Raw genomic sequence first — 22350 nt, forward strand, 5'->3', positions numbered from 1 at the left:
AAGGATCAGCGCTGCAGCACATAGCCTTGTAACTAGGTTACACTGTGAGTAACAAATGAGCGTAAACTGATGCTTCATTTGAGATACACAGTAGATACTATCTTTCATTAAATGCTGTGTGTATAAAATAAAACCCGATAGCAGAATAAATGTTGACAATATGCAAACAACAGATTATGTCGAAACTCTACGTTGCTTCATGTTGCAACGTTTCTCTTGCTTTAATTTTATTGGTTTATCTGACAGGGATGATACATGTTGGCATTGTTACATCTAGATAAAAATGCAACCGATGCAATGCATATACTGTATGACTTCTAGCTTTGGCTAATTTGCAGTTCTTTTCAGGTATATAAAACACATAATACAACACGCTAATACAGGCATTGACAATAAAACATTAAAACAGACATCAGACGAGACAAGCAGCCACTACAACCAACGATTGTGCAGTGATTTAGGTTCCATTTTTAATTTTATGTTGTGACAACGCTGTGCTTACGGTCTGATTAGGTTTAGGCAAAAACAACACTTGGTTAGGGTTAGGAAAACATCTTGTTTTGGCTTACCTGGTTGTGTCAGATTTAAAGCTCAATATTCATCTATGTTGCTACTATACATTTGTTCAGGTTCAATTTCAACCCTGTGCTTCTGGTCTGCTGAGGTTTAGGCACAAAAAACACTTGGTGAGGAAAACATCATGTTTTGGGTTAAAATAGCCGGCTTTAGTCGCCACAAAAACGACTGTAAATCTCCCCACAGAGTTGAACTGCGGTCATTTGCTTGGCAGCCATGTGGCTTGTACTAACACCACTATCATACCTTCCACCTACCGATGTGAAAGTCAGTTAATAAGCATATAATGTGAACATGATATGCCACGTTGGGTACAAATGTCAACCTTTGACTTGGACGTATCTGGGCTGAACACAGCGGGAAAATGTCCTGAAGTCTTGTTAAAAATATCTGGTTTTGTTGCCACTAACATGGCAAAAAATGTCCTAATATCTCATTAAAAATATGCAGTGGTTTCACGTTTACAATGTTGAATCGCTGTCTCGAATAATGCTCTCTCACTTGGCAGACGTCTCGGTCACCGCCATCTCCTCTTCCTCTTGACATGAACATCAGCTCATATACATATAATCTTAACGTTATGTGACATGTAGAAATGTTATAATACGATGAATTTAATGCATCAATGGTTTGCAGAAACGTAAAATGCCGACATTTTATTTTTGCGACTGGGCTGATAAGATAAAACAAACTTAACCATACATTGTTTGCATGATTAAACATAATTAAGAATACTAAGGGAAGCACAATATTAGTCCTGTATATACTGTTTTGATCCATTATGTGTAAGTGTATAATATAGATGGATCACATACAGCATTTTATAGTACATCCGTGCAGTCGGGGTTACTATGGTTTCTATTATTGGATTTTCTTATTCAAATCAAATGTGCATGTTGTCTCTGTCATCTGTTAGCTTGTATTACATTACTATGACAACAATCAGATGAGGGATGGACAAGATTTCCACAATAGAGACACAGCCCCTCATCCAAGTCAGAGATGGTACGGCCCAACATTAACTGTCATACTGAATGCAAGCTGGGCATCCATTAAACAACTTTGCTAGCATCTCCCTGTGCCAGGCACTTTTAATAAGCTTCAAGGGCATTTGAACGGGTCCAGAACTTTGCTTTGCCAGAGATGGACTGGCCCACATCATCCATTACATTAAATTGGGTGGCGGCCTCCAGCTCATATTTATGATTTAATTAAATTCACTTGTGAGGCGTATCAGAAGCAATGCGGCCTCCCTTTTAACGCCAGCCTAAGCAGCAAAACACACACACACACACACGCATGCATGCAGCTACACACACTAATGCATACACAAGCGCTGCGTTTCTGACACTCGCCCAAGTGTGAGACTTTGTGGGCGCTTTGGCAGGAGCATTCTCGTGGGTTCATTTAAAGCAATATAATTACACAGCCCCCAAGTATTCTTCCATCAGAAAGCGGCAGAATGGATGGCTTGTTCAGAGATAACTTAGCCTGGCCGATCCTCCACGGTGTCGTCGCCTGAACATAACCTCCATGCAAGTGGCACTCGATGCTGCTAAGAGCCTGGCCAGTCCTTAGTGGAACTGGGCAGTCGGGCCAGATGTTTGGGAGTAGCTGAAATGCCATTGTTCTTGCCCAGGATGTGTGTGAAATGGCATTTTGTTTTTGTTTTTTTCATTTGACAGGCTAATACTCATAGCCCTCCGGAGGGAAAGAGGCAAGCTGTGTTAAGACTTTATTAAAGAATTATGAGATCCTACTGAATCTGCGCAGTGCATGTTGCAATCCGGGAAGCCAAAAATGTGCCACTTTATCCGATACGAACAACCTGCACGAATGTAAGTATGCATTCAGCGGTTGTCCCTTGTGTTCCGGTGTCCTTGCTATAACTCTTCTTTGGTTCAAAATTTAGTTTGGTGAAAACTCCACATTGTTAGGCTGCGCATTCCTCCCACTGAAGGAGACCTCAGAGACCTCTTATGGCATTCAATATGTGCGCCCAAGCGTGAGATCCAGATCCATTTGGCCGGGAGATCCGCTGGGAGTGTCTGGGGTAACCCAATCTCTCACACCGGCACTCTCCACATCCAGAGAGCCATCTTTTCACTTCAGAACTGTGTCAGCAAAATGGACGCCTCAGCCCTACCACTGTGTTTATGGATGGAGCACAAGGGCATTTGCTATTGTCTTTTATGTACGTGCCGTGTTATTTTGTGTACAGCCTGTTTCTGTGTCTTTGGAATATAATTGTAGGAATGAGAATAACAGTTTAAAAAAGACAGTTGTGGAATCCCAAACTGTCCTCCTCGGAGTAAAGTTACTTCTGCAAATGTATCAGACAGTTCTCAGATAATAATTAGAGAAGGGGCCTGGTGCTGTGAATATCACCTTCAGAGAATACTCACCCTTCAAAGAAAATGTAAACAAATTGTATTTTAAAATAAAACACTCATTCACTGTTGTTATTTGAAGGGAAGATGCATTTTTCATCCCTCCGTCCTTTTCATTGTCTCAGGGGACTTGAGCCCATCCCCGCCAGCACACATCGGGCACGAAGCAGGGTACACCCTGGAAAAAGTCGCCAGTCTATCACCGAGCTAACACACACATAGACAAACAAACACACTCTTCACACTCTTCCCTCCACTGTAGCCCCTCCTAATGATCCCCCCTGTCTCCTGAACTGGGAGAGCTGAAGGTGAGTATCCCCCTCCAGTCATCTCCCTCTGCCTCACCCAGGCAAACACTTGAAATAGACAAGGCACTAGATTCTTTTTTATTTTGGGGTATGAGATGGGGGAGGATTTTCAAAAATGTATTAAACGCAAAGCAATAAAATATAGACCAGGTGGGGTCAAATTCACTGCAACTCTCCAGGCTCTTGCAGCCAGTGTGGCCAGTGTGATGATATGAGGACAAGGAGAGAGTCTTAACAAGAGGAGGAGAGGAGAGGGAAGGAAAGTATCAATAATGCAGAGTACACCGTATACAGCTGACAGTAAAAATGGAAAACACACAGCCTGAGAGAGAGGAGGGCACACCGAATTTCTGGGCTGAGTCCCCTGTATCTAAGTGGCAGAACATGAATTCATTGGTTAAATGATTTGAGTTCATTGTGGCGGCTGAAGCCAGTTCAAACGTTCCAGTGCTGTGGGTGTGCGTGACCAAATGTGCGGAAAAGTTAACACAGATTTCTGGTGCGTTCGGTGTCTTTAGCCATGTTTTATAATGAGCAGGGAGCTCTGTATATGTACATGTGTGATGATGTGATGTGAAATCCTCTTTGCTCACTGACATCTGCCATGTGTTTATTTAATGAACCCGTGGCAGATCAACTCTGATGAGGAAAATGTGGAGAAGGAGGCCAACAGACGAGCTTCCTTTTTGATTTTATTTTTGTTAATGTTGAATCTATTTATTTTCCGGGATGTCACTTAAACACACATCGTCTTTTTCACATTCATTTTCTCTTATTGGTGATGAACTAAAAAGATGCTCCATAATGGAGACCCCTGGGAGAACAAGGTCTTCATTCTCCCATTCTGTCTCCCATCTCTTTCCCTTTCTCTTAATTCTATCCCTTTTTTTTACAAATTTTAAGAGCTCTTGCTCCTCTGTCGCCCCTCCTCTCCCCCTTGCATCTCTTGTATTGTAAACAGCTCACAAAAGCATGACAAGGTCTCTGCTCATGTTCCCCCTGCCTCCCTCTCTGTTCTCCCAGCTATTTGTTATTGTCTCCTCGCTATCGTGTGTGTTTGTCTCTATCACGCGTTCTTTATTCTGTTTTTCCTCTGCGTCAGAAAAGCAAAAGTTAATTAAATATGGAACGAGATGGAGCAGCATCTCTTTAAACCATCATGTCATTAAAATGGCATCCCTGGGAGATCAGCTTAAAAGGAGTCGGAGAACAATGTCTTCTCCGTCAGATATTTATGGGCCTGGTTATGTAAACATGCTCCCTTTATTCTCTATGTATATTTCATGTAATTATCACTTTTTGTAGCGCTTCCCCCCTGAGATTCGTAGAGGCAAGAAGTTACTAGGGGAATGTCATTAGAAGAGACTATTGTTACAGCACTGCTATGATACTGCACCAGGAAAAAGGCAACATTCCCGTCCTGGTGAAACCTTTTATCTATATTTGACTTCATCATATAAAAATCATCAGTGTCTTGTAACAGTGTTTCTGCAGCTCACACTAAAACTCGTGGCCCTTTCTCCGCAGCTGCCCATCTTTATTAAAACCAAGAAACACACTGACGAAAGCATTCAACAGTATTTCTTCCCACCAGGAAATTCACATTGATGATTATTTACAGGTTTGCAAAAAAAATCACACTCAGGCCCATCCACGTATCCATCTGTTAGGAAAGCTGAAGATCTGGAGTGAACTGGATTCCTTCAGCACCAGAGGCCAGCGACTGATGCTTGAAGGCCTGGGTGCCAGCTGACGGAAGACGCTAATTAAGAGGGCTGGGGAGCCGGTGGGGTGCCTTATGAAACAGGGGCACCTGGGTTTCACAAGAGGGGGCCGGGTATCCATCGCATCTCATCTGTGTTGCACAGAGGAAGACTAAAGTCCGCTCCGGCACTCCGCCGCTGCGCCACGTAGCACTCCTTCGCTGGAGTGTGGTGTCAAAAAAGCCCTCCTCCCCCAGTGTGTGCCCTCTCATTGCTTGTTTGCCATCACAGAGGGAGATGTTATTGCATGGCATGATGAAATTGTATATGTCAAGGTGCATTTCATTCAAATGTGCAAAAAGAAATAGCTGTGTATGAACACAAATGCACATATATTAATGTACACACACTCACACTCAAGCAGGATCTGGGCTCCCACATGCATAACTTAATGTCCCTCTCCTTTCTTTTGTTCCTCGAGTCTTCTTTGCTGCGGGGTCAAAATGTCTCCAAGTAATCTAACTAGCTCCGACTTAAGGGACAATATAAGGTCTGCCATGAGTTCTGTCATTACTGTTTTACCCACCACAGGCGGATACGGCTCTCGACCACCACTGAACCTGCCATATTGCTATCCAACCTGACCCCACAGATGCAGTAAACCTAAGTGAACCACAGTTTCAGAAAGTCGACAGCAATAACCACTGCAGAATTGCTTTTAATCAACGTCTGAAATGAGGGTGACTTGAAGCGTCGCCCCATGCTGATTAAATGTAATTGTTTAATTGCCAAGTGCTGGGAACCCATCCTAAGAGGATTCCAATGGAATTATTTAATCTCTAGTCAGGAAGTACACTGCAGGAAAAAGGCAGAGGGAAAAACGGAAGAGCGGAAAAGGCAAAAAATCAAGCAGAAATAGTCTGTTATTTTTTTCTTTTGGAGTATGTCCCTCATGAAATATTAACTCTGGTTTACATTTAGTTAGCTGAGAAAGTGAACAGCCTGCACAGGGACGAAAATGTACTAAGTGATGCTACAACTTCAGAAGAGGTCACAGTTTTGACCTGTATCTGCAGACTAAAGTGGTTTGGTCTCGTCTGTCGGCTCACTTGTATATTCCAGCTTAACTTTAGGCTATTAGTGTAGCATATTGGTCATTGGCTTGTTCTAAATCCCACCGTCCTCTGTGTTTTCCCTCAAGCCAAACATTACAGTGGCTTCATTCCACATCCGTCCCCTTTTATTTATCTATTGCGCTGACCAGAGGTGTTACACAGTTTGAAAACAGGATATTTCAGCATTAAGTCATCCTAACAAAGTGCTAAAGGGGAGAGAGTTTAACTATTCAGAGACTCTCATGGGGGAGTTATATGGGCCCTCTCCCCCCGCAGATCACTGACTGACTCTGTGCTAATGGGGCTCTATAAACTTAAGGGGCACAGGTGTACTCAATTTGGGGTCACAGCTTTTAGATACATTGCTTGAGGTCACAGACATCCAAACCTCCCATAAACACGATCACTTATACACACTGAATAGGATTAAAAGGACACACATACACCTTTGCATGAGCATATAATTAAAATCCCTCATCTGTATTTTTCATGTTACGACCAATTTACGCTGGCATGATCCCCAGAACAGCCTCAGTCCGGTTTGGCACACATGCCATGACATTTTAATATATCAACAAAATCAATAGCAGTAGTCCCCCTCGTATAACTGCACACAGTGCAAGCGCTCCTCGCAGTGATACGGCTCTTGCTGTCACATTCAGATACACAGGGAGTAAACCCAGGCTCGCCATTCTGCTGATAAATGCAGTTCTGTCACCCCCAGGGAAATGTGCCTGCATCCCTCTGGTCAGACGTGTGCTTCTGTTCCCCCTCCACCACACCACGGGCGGAGAGGGAGCAGAGGGGGGGTTTAGCACAGGCCTGTTCCCTGCAGCTGTGCCCTTATTCCCAGCACCTGACCAGAGGCCCAGATGTGCACACGGGCAACAGCAACAATTTGAGCAATGTAAGTCCCCTGTGGGACCCAGGCACCTGCAAACGTAACCCCGCTATCCAACATGATGGCGTAATTACAGGTCTAATAAGTCTACATCTGGAAAGAACTCATTTAATCGATCAAATCAAACCTACCCAGACTGGGGAACAATACAAAAATGGTATTGCACGCTCAGCATTTCATCTGCACATCAAACAAAAGCCACTCTGCACTTGGCACTGACCCAATTAGCCATCAGGTAGCGACTACATCACACAATGCTGCCACTTAAAATGCATCAGATAGCTTAATCTATTTATTTATATTGTGCATAAAGATCCTCAGCAGGTAACAGAGATGTGTTTATTTTTGGAAAAACTTAAATAACCAAATAGATGATTATTTATTTTTTAGTTATAATACGGTAACTTTCTGTTGAGCCAGGAGAACATGAGCTACGACATTAATATTTAAGTAACACAAACAATTGCCAAGTATATATAGCAAAACAGCATTTAAAACATTTGCTTAAGCATATGACATACTGTAACTGTCCGAGTTTTGCAATTACAAGTGAACCAATGTAGCAGTCAAAGGTCTCACTGTGAGAGCACCATCCAGTTTTATAGATCAATGATTATCAGGTTACATTGCTCTGCTACAATCTGAATCAATCAGGGTCCTAGTGCGAAAAAAATACACACATTTAAACACAAATGATGAAGTCAAACATTTAATGGAAACCGTGGCCAGTCTCAAACACTGTCTTCCCTCTATGATGAACTGGAGCTTAATGCTCAAGCACTGCACACACAGGAAGCTGTGAAGGTTAATGGTGACATCTAGTGGCGCAGAAGTATACATACACCTGCTGATCGCAGTCAAATTATATTTCGGCATTGTTTGTAAACAGATTACTTCTCTCTGTCTCTTACATGAGGAAGAAGAAGAAGAGTGTTTGTGGTACTGCTGTCGAGGGCTTTAGTGGCAATAATCACTCACATGTAATAACAGTCAAGAAATAAAAATGTTTACTTTTGGTTGTGTTACAGTACACAAGCCATTTGTCTTTTAATGAGGATTGTGCAGTAAATGTGCTCACTGTGTGGAGATATTGTTGTTTTACTTCCTCCACGTTCGTGTCCTTTATTCTAATTCTGTCCCTTATTACCTCCACTAAAGAGTTTGTTGGTTGTTTTGTTTGTCAACAGGATTGCACAAAAACTACAGAAGCAAGAACAGATCCCATTATCTTTGGTGTGGATCCAGATACCGGGACTGATCCATTTTCTTTTCTTTTTTTACTTTCTTTAACATTGTGCTGTAGGGTGTTTTCATTAATGGATGGATTTTGATGAAAAATATCTGGCATATTTAAATGGCTGGTATTTCTGAGTGAGTACAATTTGTTGTGGATCCAAACAAAAATCTGGATATAGCGTATCTAAAAAGGGACTGTTTGGCCTCGGCGGAGGTACACTCTCTATCGAGTTCCATTCTAGTAATTTTATCTGCCTTGTCTGGTTATTATCTTTTGAAAAGTATGTAAAATTTTTAGAAAAAGTGCTATTATTATTATTATTATTATTATTATTATTATTATTACCTCTGCCAAGGAGGTCATGTTCTCACCCATGTCTGTTTGTTGGTTGGTTTGTCAACAGGATTACACAAAAACTACTGAACAGATTTCCACGAAACTTGGATGGAGGATGGATCTTGGCCCAAATCAGACACTATTGACTTTTGTTCCGCATCAAGATAAAGGGACGGATCCAGGGATTTTTTCTTACTTTCTTTAACATTGCAACTTTTCGTTCATTTCTCAGGGAATAACACATGGATCTTGATTTAAAAAAAAAAATCAATTAGTGAGTACCAATGGGGACCGTTAGGCTTTAGGTTTTGCGCTTACTGACTGCCATTTTATTAGTCATTATTATTATTTTCATATATGTATCCCACAACTGATTTATTGTAAAACAATATCCCCCCAAAAGAGAGAAAAGAAAATGTTCAGCTCGGTTATCACACATCCTTTTTCATACATTTATGCTTAATGGCACTTTATGTTTTTATCACTGTGCTTCTGCATTATTAAGAGTAGGCTAAACTCTCTAACAGCAGAGGGTGACAGTGATCTGTTTTACTTCAGCTGAACCTGGGAAGTCACAGTGAGGGCAATACTTATCTTTTTATGATTATTATCATGCATCCCATAAAGAACAAGACATGAACAGCAACATGAACGATGAATTGCCTTCTATCCTGTTTGGTATACATTCAATTCTAATATAAAATCTAGTTGTGTTTCATTATCTACAGTCTGTCTATTACATAACTTACAAAAGTTTAACAATGCATGTGACAAAGAATGAGGCCGTGAGTCGAGGGAATGCATTTCCTGACCTTTTGTCTAAAGATACTTACAGTACATGAGCCACAGCTGGCAGGTCTCATTATTTCATTGTCTGCATTGTATTTCACTCTTTTCTGCCAATGTTTTTCTCTCCCAACACAACAATGGTAAACTTGTCCAGTTCTTATAGCATGTGATTCTGTTTTATTAATCTTCATAATATTTTTGTTGGTATATTCAGATTTTTTTCAAGACAGCTTGCTTTAGATGTGAACACAGTGAAGTGATTAACATTGCATTACGTTATACTTCACAGAACCAATCTTATACATCCAAACACTGGAAAGCACAATTGAAAACTATTAATTATGGTCTATATGACAAACTGTGGTGCACACAGTTTCATCTTGTGAAACTGTGGAATATATGGGCTACATATGAATATTTCCATCCATAGTTTTGGCACACTGTTCACCCCCTATCCATTCACTCCTCACTGGCCAGGACGAAGCACAGATGACGGGGGAGTCGTATGTCGCCGTGGGCAGAGAATCTTGCTAAAGGCCCGGCGAAAGCTACTGTGGCAAAGTGGGTACAGGAATGGGTTAATAGCAGAGTTGAGCCACAGGAGCCAGAAGGTGACCTCGTACCAGTGATGCTGGATGCACCGCCCTCTGCAGGCAGCACGGATGATCATCAGTAGGGTGTACGGTGCCCAGCAGATGGCAAACACACACACTATGATGGCCAGGGACTTAGCAATTTTCTTATCCCTGGACAGACGGCTAGGCTGGGCAGCCCTGCTGGTTGAGGGATCTAGTTTACTCAAACTGGGAGAGGAGGTCTGGGAGTGGATAGAGCCTCTTACAGCCAGTTTCGTCCCTAACCCCCAGTTGTGGGACAGGGGGATACCTTCCCCCTGGGCAGAGGCAGGTTCGTTCAGCTGAAGGTGGAGCTGGGCCTCCCTGCTGTGGAGCCTCCTCCTGCGTATGCTGAGGTAAATGCTGAGGTTGAAGAAAGCCACCGAGATGAAAGGAGAGAAAAACTCCAGCATGGAGGCACTCAGCAGGAAGTACCAAGAGTAATAGAACTCCGCGAAGCACTCATCCTTTGGCACGCGGCTCCTGCCCATCGCCAGCTCCCAGAATATGATCGCCGGGCCATACAGGACAAAGGCCAGCACCCAGACAGCAATCATCTTGATTATGGCTTGATGAGTCATGCTCTGTCTGGCACGGTAACTTACCTGCAATAAATATAAGCATAAATCAGAAAATGCACTTCGAGTAATGCTGCCGTTCAATTTTATGTGCGATTGCTGAATCCCATCATTATTGTAGAAACTGTTAGAGGGCAAAATAACAATTTATCCTCCAATAGTACAGCCATTAAAAGGTAGGCGATGTTCATCTAACACTGGTGGTGGTGGTAGAGGTTTAATCCTAGCACTTTTAAAAAGCAACGCTGATCTCCTTGACCTGATCACAGCACAGGGATGCAATGAATAAAGAGGCCAGCATTCAACCAGAAGCCATAGCTTTAAACCACCATGTTCACAAGGGCTGAACAATTCATCAAAATATTGTCGAAATTGCAATTTAGCCAAGTGCAATATCCAAATCACAGGAATCTGTTACAACATACCATTGGTGTTGCTACAGAGAAGCCCTGGTTTACAACTCATATCCTCCTGATGTAAGGGGACATGGCTGTCTGGACTACCACCCCCACTTAAATGTGACTCATATCAATGCAATACATGTCAAAATAATTGCAATATATTGCAAAATATTTTTTTTTTTTTAAATGCTGTTCTGCCTAACCCTCAATGATGTATTCAGCTGCTGGAAGATAACTGTGGCTACTGTCTGGGTTTCTCAGCTTTTGAGTGGGATCACACATGTCTTGTTTAACCACTCAGGGGCGGCGTCCTGAAAACGTAATAACCCCATCACATCCTGCAGAATTGATTCGTCAAGGAAACAGGAAGTGGTTTCTAGGCCACCAGACAGTGGTTGTAGCAAAGCTACTTTTGCTGTTAATGTTCAATGTGTCACTTTTGCTTCAGTGCTCTCTGTTATGATTTATTAGCCTTTTCACTGAACTTTTTTGGACACATCTACATGGTCAGTAAATCAAATATAGGGTTACACCTGTTTTTCACTGAAAAATGCAGAGGACAATATTATAATGCATGGCTGCAACTTGCTTAGATTAGACAAAAAATCATATTGCAGTCTAAAACATCTTTTTAAATAAGATGAGATAAACACAGGAGAGTCAGGCGCCCCAAAAATTACTTTACTTTGGGGATTAATGTCTACAAAATCCTCCAGTTAAACCCTTCAAACCGAAGGACACTGATGAGCCCCCAGCTGAGATTTGTACCATCTGTATCTTCTGAAAGATGCATAACCATATGTTAGTGAAATCACACTGAACATACGAACTATTGTTTCCATAACTGTGACATGTCACATGGTGCTCTGCAGAAAAGTGTCTGAATGAGTGTAAAGTCTATGGAGCACCTCTTGTGACTACTCTCAATTAGCGTCACATCCTACGTCCCTGTCCACATTCTTGTTCAGCGGGCAGTGCACTTTATGCCCTCTCCAGCTGCTCTGAAGATGTGCCCCTGCTCTGAATGACAAAAAATTAACTGCAGTTCATCTTCAAAGGAGATGAAAAATGGCTCCACTTATGTTTGTATAAATTAATTGGCATACAGTACTTCTTGCCCCCTCTTCATGTAGAGATGCGGCACTCGACGGAGAAGAATCAGGTGTGCTCATGAATCCAATCTGAAATTTTGCATTATCTTTTTAAATTGTTAGACTCCTCCTGAGGGCTTCTGGGATTCATCTCAATTCGTTCTTGTTATCATAAGTAACACATGACACAGGATCTTGTCTCTGACACTCTGCAGTTAGCTGTTAATGCGCTGACATGTCATCTAACTGCCAAATATATGCATCTAATCTGACTCCATCTTTTCTTCTACAAGACAAACTTTGTCCTGTGGCTGTTGACAGTCCTTTGTCTTTCAATGTTCAGAGAGAAATGCTTTTAGGAAAATGCTGCTTTGGCTGCCAGTGGCCTGTTTCTGGTATGATTGATCTCTCCAGGTTGGAAGGACCACAGCATAGAGAAGGATCTCTATGATCAAAGCTAGCTAATTAAAGAAGAGGCTCTCTCTCTCTCTGGTGTTATTTGTATTCATTGCTCTGATGTTAAGTGTTTGCTTGTGAAAGGAAACAGAACACTCTCTTTGTCTGCTATGCCAAGCCTCGTCCCACCTTTCAGTTAACACACCAGTGTATAGGACACAGTCAGTCGGCTAATGCACAGATAAGCTTCAACAAAAGGTTCAATGAGCCTGACAGCAGCAGAGGTTTGGAAATATATGTTAACTACTAGGCAGTAGAGTTAACTATTATTGCCAAGACAGGCAGAAAATAGAAAATCGACATCACTGGCGCTGGATTTCAGAAAAATAAAGCAGCGTGGAGCTAAATTATTTTTAACTGCTGAAGCAGAAATTAAAAGTACTTAAGTTGAGTTGTCTAACATTGGATTTTTGACAGTCGTGTGTTGTTTTCGGAGTATTTTCTGAAGCCCAGTCCCTCCCAAAGTCGAAATGTGACTTTTTTTATCTTCGTCATGGGGAAGGGCTATAATTAGGGGTGGCACTGGGCCTGGATGGGTCAGGAATGATTAACCTCTGCAGATGGGCACATTTGGGAGAATGAGGTTGCACTGCCCCTACCAATGACCTGGGAGACTCACCAGTCTGAAATTAAGCCACAGACCACAAGCAGTGAACAGTTGTGTGGCTACAAGTGAACTTTTAACATCATATCTTAAAAGCGTCATGGGGGAAAAAAGTTAAACTAATACGTGAAACTGATCCACAGCAACATATTCTGGTTTCATTTGACTGAGACTGCATTTCTGATTCGCCTGGCCACTTTTCTGTGGGTCACAATCTTACTTTCACTTTAAGGCTCAAGACGTTCCACTCACCGCTCTGGTGACTGACAGGAAGCGGTCGTAGCTGATGAGGACAATGTTGAAGACAGACGCAGAGCAGAGCAGGTAGTCCATGACCAGCCACAGCTTACACAGCCTGCGGCCCAGAGTCCACCTGCCTGTGAGGATGTACGGGATGTAGACTGGGATGCAGAAAGCCCCTACAGGAACAGGTATTGGAAAACTGATCAGAAAGCAAAACATATACACACTTTGTCCTGAATTTGTTTATTAAATTCAATCTTGAAACGGGCTACAGACTAATTGTTCACACTGGTTGCACTGGTGCGCCTAACAATTACAAGTAGGTGCACCAGCACATAATTTAGCACCAACACCCAATAATACGACTTAACATTTCTTGGCACATTATATAAATGATTGTGAAAAAGGTGGAAATAGATGTTTTTCTCCATTTAAAACACACACAATAAGGAACTGCAATAATCTTAATTGTTTAACAAATAAACCTCAGGCGCACTGGTGCAGCCAAAGAAAATGTTTAGTTGCACTGACAGATTTGTGATGCATGTGTCACCAAAGTCATCACACCCTGGGGCCCTGTTTAATAATAAACCTTCATTAACACTCACTGAACAATATTTGATATTTATTGTCACTTTATTGCCCCAAAAGTTCAGAGAGATCAGTGTTAGTTGTTTTGGTTTTATGGATTAATAACTCTGGATTGGTTGAGTATTGACGTGTGCCCTTCTGGCAGCAGAAAGAGCTCAGCAAGATCTTTCACTTAATGTACATAACTAATTTTAATCCAAAATGTCATATACGCCCCTCCGGTCCCACCCCTTCAGAATCAGAATTCCTTTATTTGTCCCGCAAATGGGGAAATTTCTTAGTCACAGCAGCCAAAGGACAGTGTCACACTTAAACAATAATAAAAAGTAAAAAATAAACAACATAATAAGAGATAAGAAATAGAATTAACTCGTATATACATAGGGTCATTACACACTATAATGATGTATAAAATAAGCAGATGTTAGTATTTACTAACAGAGGCATGTGTATAAACAGAAAACCACTGACAATATAGTAAAACACAGTTGTTATAATAACTGTAATATAAAATAACAAATAATAGGAATATGTCTTCATAGGAGAGGAAATTACTGCACATTAATGAACTCTTACAGGTCTACTCTTTTTATAACATTATAGTGTTATAAAAAAATGTTTATATATTGCTTATAAATGCTAAATAGGGCGAGACTAAAGCTAAGTGTTACTCCTTCTTTCACTTTACTGAACTTTAAAGGAAGGAAGCTGACTAATAGTGATGAGTGAGAGCAGATCATAGAAAGATTGTGTTTACAAAAAAATAATTAAAGTCAAAGTGTATTATTTCTTATTTGTTGCAGACCTACTGAACTAATGCACTTAGTAGCACACATCTACAGTTCAGGGAGACTGATACTGAGAAGCATGGATCCATACAGCCCTAATAATAGCCTTTATGACAGCAGTAAGACATTTTACTCCATCTTCTGTTATTCTATTTTTTTTTTAAAAGACTGAGGTTGAACTTACCTACAAGAAAATCCGATATTGCCAAATTCAGGAAGTAGTAATTACACTGTCTCCTCAAACTCTTGTCCACTTTAAAAGCCAGAATGACCAGAGCGTTACCCAAAACTATCACAACAACCAAAGTCACCATCATCACCATCAAAACGACAAACATGGGTCCTGAGAACACGAAGCTGCTCTGCACTCGAGTTGAGGCATTGCCAAAATAGTACCGACTGGAGTTGGAGCCACTTTCCTCCTCCGACATGGTCCTGGTGTGTCGTTAAATCCTCAACAGACCAGCGCTGACAGTAACGAGCCAGCAGCAACAGGTGCCAGGCGATAAGACGCTTCTGCACCCACCACCCCCCATGTATCCTGTCAAAGCGTCGTTTTTCCTGCTGCACCCGAGCTCAATGCCGCGGAAAATCCACCAGAGAGCGCACCACGCTCTCCACAAAGCGCCGTCTGGACAATTACGCATTTGACAGCAGCGTCTGCAGGTTAAGATTTTCTCTGTCTGAGTTTACTGCTCCGAGCAATGAAAGAACAGATTGTGTTGTCACATATTCTGAGTAATGCAGATTATGGTTTCAGTGAGCTTCAAAGAGTAGAAACACCAACAACAACAAAAAAGTTTAGGTTTCTGCAAAATACTGTGATGTTATCCCAGCAGCATCAGTGCAAGAACAGCAGACCTGATTATTGTCTACACTGAAATGTAAAATAAGACTGGCAATTGTGAATAATTTGGCTGACGTCAAGGAGTGTTTTCTTTTGACGTCAGTGTATTTTTTTTGTATTTTATTATTTCCATGCTGTGAATCCAGTCTCCAGGCTCCAGCATGTTTTTTCCCTGCTGAAATCCATTCTCACAAAACTCATATTTGATGCATGAGCCCCGCACCATACAAGCAGCCTACCAATTTTGCCTTTAAATGAGCACGCTGTGGGTGTGTAGAGAATACAAGACGAGGCATGCTACAGGCATGGCACAACCGCACTGTGAGGACCCTTCTCTCACCTAATCCCACAAGGTATTAAAGGATAAAGCGTCCAATTTTTCACGTCAGGGGGTGTTTACTGGTTTTGGGGAGAACTAGTTGCATATCCGAAAAAAAGTTGCATAAAACCTTTCCTTGCTCCGTAGCATGAACGTGTAATGAGAAGTGGATACTGAGTCAGAGACGGCCCGTTTATTCCTATGACAGCTGCTCAGTGGCACATGAAGCTAAAAAAGTTCGACTTCCCGGGTATAGAACAGGATGTTGAACCCAAAGATGGAGAACTGATCGTCTAGCACATATGCCAAAAATATGTGCAGTAGATTTTCTCCCGCTAGCCCTGCTCACGAGTTACCCCCTGCCTTTACATTGTTATGATGTCACAGACTTTTAAATCACATTTCTTGGCTATACAAAAATCAAAAATTCACACCAAAGAGTCGTCATTGACCTTGTTTGCAGTTCGAGGTGTCATGTCAACAGTTTTGCCGGCCTCTCTTTTATATGCAGGTCAATTGGGAGCGGGAGTTTTTACACTGCAATACCGCGTGTCGCCACAGGGAAAAAATTGGACGCAACGTTGAGTGGCGGCCTGGCTTGCCGGACTATAATACATTCATGAAAATTACTCGGATCGGGTGAGCCAGACATGCAGTGTTTTTCGGTCCTGGTGCTGGGGCCTCCCTGCCCTGTGTGTTTTACACTGTATGTCTCCCTGCGCCAACTCACCTGTTTCAGATGAGTAGCTCGTTAGCTGAAGCCTCATAACGACCCGTTTATTTGGATCAGGTGTGTTCAGGCACAGCTAAAACATGCAGGGCAGGGAGGCACCAGGACTGGGATTGAAAAACACTGCGTGAGAGAATTCCGGCTACCTTCCAGTTTAGCTCCCGGCTAACTTGAATGGGCATAAAATGATTTAATTGTGCGAGTCAAATTATGATAGTGAAATGATTCATTTCGTGGGAGGCTGTGATCCTCAAAAAAATGTGTCCACAGTTTTACAGCTGCTTCTTTTACAATGTATGCTTATTAGAAAAAAGTCTTTTTTGGCCTCAGTGCATCACGTGACGTTGTAATTACACGGTTTGGCCACTACTTGGCTTTAAACCTGGCGTTGTCCTGGGGACTCAGTCGATAGCCACAAATTTGCATTGAAGAAAATTACCTTTGAGTTATAACCACACAAAAAAACTTTCCCTTCCTTTCTGATTTATATAACGGGTTATCCTAAAATAAATCTCATATTTTTGTTAACACTTTTCCTCCCTTCCTCCCTGGCCAGCAGCCAATACCTTTAATCTGACTGACGTGCATAAAGCCAGCAACAGCATGATGGACAAAACAGGAGCGAGTGGGAGGCTCACATACTGGAGGTATCTCTCTGAAGCTCTCATCAACACTCCTTGCGAGTTTTTACCAGTAATTAAATAATGAGCATCCTCGCCTATGGCACCTTAAAGTCCAGTATGTAGGAGTTGGTATATTTCATGTGCCTGTGTGGCTACCTGTTTGTTTATATATATGTATATTTAAGCTCCCTCTGGCACACAGTGGAACAAGCTGAAGGTCTTATTTGCATTCTGATACTATCCTGTCGTTCCCCCAGCTGTGGTCCAAGAGAAATGAGAAACACTACAGAACAGTAGAAGTGACTGAAGGAGCCGAGCTTGAATTACTGTTATTTTCTCACAAATGGAACCGCCACCACTACCTTTCAGAGTTAGCCACATCACAGTTGTAAGACAGGAGTAAGTGCAGGCACAGACACACGGCAAGCGTAGGAGTTTGAATGAATTCAGTCATTCAGTCTACTTGTGCATGTGGATCACAATGAGTTTAATTAAAGAGAAATGTCTGTCCAAATCAGCTCTTTAGAAATTTGACCATGACTGCTTTTGCAGGCTCTCTTAATTGGGTGGTGTCATCATATGCTGTAATTTGCTAAGCTAATGTGTCAGTTTTGACAAAAGGGAAATGACAGAGTGCTTCATCATATCACAAAAATGAAACTTCAGTCATCATCTACTCACCCACAAAATATTTGTAGAGCCTCACAGCAAGACAGCGTTGCAGGATTCTGCTAAACAAATGAAGTAAATGGGGGCTTGTTTTTAAAAACGTAGCTCATCAGGCGTTATCCAAGTCTCCCGGAGATCCCAAATTGACTTGAAAGGAAGTTATTTACACTCTTTTTTACAGCCCAAATCTTTACAGCTGCTAAGCTAAAAGCGTTAGCATTCACCTCGCCTGAAGTGTGTTGAGGGTGTAAATCTTGGGGCATCAGGAGACTTGAATTACAGGGGTTGACCTGTATTTAGCCTATTTTTTCATTTTTAATTTGGATAAGATAATGACTGAATTTAAATTTTTGGTTGGTCTCCCTTAAAGGCTAAACTCAAGTGTTCAGGGAATTTCCAGCTGCTGGTACAAAAAAAGGCTTGTGATAGTAATTTATCCTACAGAGATGTCAGTTATTCAAACGTGCAACAAAAGCAGGGAGATGTCATGGAAACCTGCATCATGCCGTCATGGAAACTAACAACACTATTTACAAGATTTACACCAGTGCTGCACTATTGAAGTGCATTTATTTTTGAAAGGAAATGCTGTTTTTCTTGTCTGCCATCATGAGGTGCATTTGCACGACTCATAATGTAAAGATCATGCAGGTGTCTCACCCCACATTAATATTACATCATTACTCCAAAGGTCTTTTTATAGGTGTTGTTGATGACATATAGAGCGGAACAATGAACTGTAGGGAACATCACCTCCACAGCCCCTGTATGATTTATTTAAATACAATCATGCTTTGCCTGTGTAGAATATGTTAAGCTATGACATACATATTAAACAAATGTGAAAGTGTGTCAGGGAAGCAATTAAACTGGCAGGTGCATTGTCGCTGGATTTGGAAATACAAGTGCAGTGACTCATCTGAAAATGGAGGGCACTCAGAAACAAAGCAGTGCCACAGAGGGTACACAGAGGCTCTAGTGTTGCCGATTATACAGCGCCCTGCTGTGGCTCTCCATTACTCGAGTACTCAAGTGTTTGCGTTTGGATGCTGGGCTGGAGTACTGATGCTATCATACTGTAACAGTGTGCCTATCCGCATTAATCACAGCTAAAATTAAACAATCACATGTACAGTGCACGTGCTAGTTCCCCCTTAAAACCCCACTGGAGGCTTTGCTCCGTATTCATAGTACAGTATTTTATTTTTTCATAAACAACAATAACTGCTGCATACTATTTTATATCTGTTTTTTTGTATACTTATATACTACTGATGAGTGACTTTTAGATACTAGACAAAACTGAAGCTAAACACGAGAATGCAAACATTCAGTCCTGATATTCATAATTGTTGTGAATAAAAACACTTAAACTAAAAGCCTTTTGTTAAATTTGGTCTCTATCCTTGAGAGAGTGAAAGAAATTGCAATTACAGACCTTCCGCTGACTATACTTAACTAGCTGACTGTACCTGACTTGGATCATTTCTCTTTGTGTGAGTCCAGGCTGCCCTTGAGATTTGACTTTTGATTTAATTGAATTTGTGAGGCAGCTGGATTGAGCCTCCATATATTCATTTGTGGCCAAATACACAGTGGTTTATACATATCACATCCTATGAGGAACTACTGGCAGCTGTGGCCGTGGTTAAAGTGTGACGACAAGCAAGAGAAGTGCGTTTCCACTTGTCACCACTCGTTAGTTTATGATTATGATTACATATGCTAATGATTATTTTGGACAGCTTCCAAGTACAATTTGTCCAAATATTTGGACCGTACACAATAACAGCAAAATAAACATCGACGGCCGTCTGGCATTGTCATTAGCAAATGTAATCATAATCATAAAGTAACTTCATAAAATTTCCGGTTTTACCAAAATTCTGCATGTTGTTTGGTGGGTTTGTAAGTGGTGTTGTCGTACCTAGCTCTCCAAGATGGAGGACGCGTTCATGCATGCGCTACTCAGATTCGGCGGCTACTCAAATCAGTTAGTGACAATGAGAATGTTTGGGTTAGCACCGCAGCTGCTAGCATCAGATCAAGCATCAGAACTGGAGAGTGTTTCTTAAATTAAAGCAGAGCACAGAACGGCATTGAAGTTTTTTCTCGATAGAAAAGATGTTTTCCAATCTTCTGACAACTGGCTCCACCAAGAGTTTGATTTACCAACAGGCTCCACTGGTGGTGCTCTCCTACTGTTGATCTGATTGATTTAAGTTAGCTCTTGATTGACGGTGATGGACAGATGGCTCGTCAAATAGCCTGCCAAGTGTCTGCTCTTTTCAAAAGAGTTTCTAGCATTGCCATTCCAGATGGATCTGTATAACAAACCATCTGGGGCGTCAGCTTATAGCCATCAAAATCAAATTTTCAAAATGTAATGTTGCAAATCTATCAGTAACACCAATAAAGGTCTCGTGGATGGCATTATAACTATGGCAATAAGCACAGGCTTGAATGTTTAATCATCACATTTCACCCACCTCTGGCCATTTTGCCATTCAGTGATACTCTCATGTTCAACAAACAAAAGTATGAACACACATTATTTTGGATTACCTATGTAATGAGTCCTAATCTCATTGTGCAAATTTGTCGTGACTTGGCTCCGTTCAGTTCTGACTAATGCTGGCAACTACGTATGCTCTGATGCGAACGTCACATAAGACAACAAGCATTTACAAAAATTTACCGATGCTGAAGTGAGGAGCATGACTACTTGTCCTAACAAAAATGGGATCTGATTGTTGTGAATCTTCTGAATGTTATACTATATTATATATATTCACTTGCAATGGAAGGTGATGGGAAATTAACACAAAATAGCAATGCACTTAGGATGATAGAGGAAACGTTTTGTAAAGAAAAGCACACTCCAACTGTTGCACATGCAGGGCTGCATCAATATGCTGGGTTTGGGCTAATTGCCATTTGAACACAACAGAAATATCCCCTGGTAGTCTCAGTCTCCACATCACATCAGAGTTGTCACAGTTTACACAATAAATGCTGATCATTAATGAGAGAACTGAACTCGTAGTTGGATGGCTTCACAGTCTCACAGTCTGCTTGGCAGAGCTGCTTGTGAGATGAAGGGCGCTGGCATTTACCTTATGCTCCAGATCCACCAACAGAAGCTCATTGAAATGCTGTGGGTGTGCCTCTTCGTGACTGTATACTGACTTGTTAAATTTTTCATCTCATTTTCAAAAGCTCCAAGCTGCTTAATCCGTCTATCGCTGCACCCGCCCTCTTGTCAAAATTGAGCCAGTCGTCACATTGTAAACATCACTGAGCGGGAATCATTCCTGTAAGAATGATGTTCACGTTAAAAGGAAACCCTACATGGAAAGATGGAAAGTGGAAAGAATGCATCATGTTTCAGCTAACAATGAAACTAGCAAAAAAATGAATTGCAGCCGACACATTTTGAGCTGTTTGGATTATCTGAAAAATTAAGGCAATTGTATTAATGCAGTCAGTCATTGTTGCAAAGGGACAGAATTGCAAATAAAATGCAGCATGAAATGTAAATATTATGTAAATAATATGCAAATATTATTTTTAAATGCTCTTTTCCACTATGATGCATGCAGCACTGTTGGTTTGTTCTACTCAGAGGCTTTGGCGAGACTTTCTGCTTCCACTTACTTTTTAATACATTTCACTGATTGTTATGCAAATTAAGGAATTAAGAATGCTTTAAGATGAGGTTGTTTACTTTAATTTTCTCGCTAAAGATGAGACACACGAAGAAAAAAAAAAGGTAATTTATCCCAAAATAGTGTCACATCTATTATGTAGTATCAAGGCGGTATTAAAGCAATTATTTTAGAATAATATTCCTCCTATGAATATAAATGCGCTAGGATCTTAACACCTATCAGTGTTATTGACAATCCCCCTGTGAAAATAATAGCTAAACCTGACAATCCACTGGGGTTCATTCAAAGAAGAGACAATGCATTTGGGAGCATTTTAGACTAACAATGCGTGTGTCTGGAGATGAGTCATATTTGAAGTGAAAGTTCCTTCATCAAGCGTTGTAAACTTTGCGATAAATGTGGCACCTGGGCTCATTTCCATATAAAAGACTATAACATAGGAAACAGAAGATAAAAAATAACTAATTACTTGCACCATTTAATTCCTAAAACAACTTCAGCATCAGTGGTGCAATTTAAGTACAGTGCTGTAAAGTAGTTTTTAAAGGCCCTGTACAGCTTATTTTGCCTGATTGTACTTCACTTGGCCGTGTACCAACTGAGATTGATCGATACATGTCTGATCCTCCAATTAGTTTTGTTGTGTTGATGGTGCTTTGGTGGGGGAGCTTACACCTTTATCATTGTGAGGATACGCTCACACATGCACCTCTTCGCTTCACGTGGAGTTCAACTTTGGTGAACTCTGATGTCGCTTCGGCTGGTGAAGG

General features: G+C 41.4%; 1 protein-coding gene across 1 annotated transcript; it reads right to left on the minus strand.

The window, feature by feature from the left end:
* Positions 1 to 9790: 9790 nt before the first annotated feature.
* On the minus strand, positions 9791 to 15152 carry LOC141016184 (histamine H3 receptor-like). Its single transcript, XM_073490417.1, has 3 exons — positions 14906 to 15152; positions 13352 to 13518; positions 9791 to 10574 (listed from the first exon to the last, which is right to left on the minus strand). Exons 1-3 carry the CDS (start codon positions 15150 to 15152, stop codon positions 9822 to 9824), a joined length of 1167 nt encoding a protein of 388 aa, XP_073346518.1. The 3' UTR covers positions 9791 to 9821.
* Positions 15153 to 22350: the final 7198 nt, after the last annotated feature.

This window comes from Pagrus major, chromosome 21 (assembly GCF_040436345.1).
Source record: "Pagrus major chromosome 21, Pma_NU_1.0".
NCBI classification, from domain to species: Eukaryota; Metazoa; Chordata; class Actinopteri; order Spariformes; family Sparidae; genus Pagrus; species Pagrus major.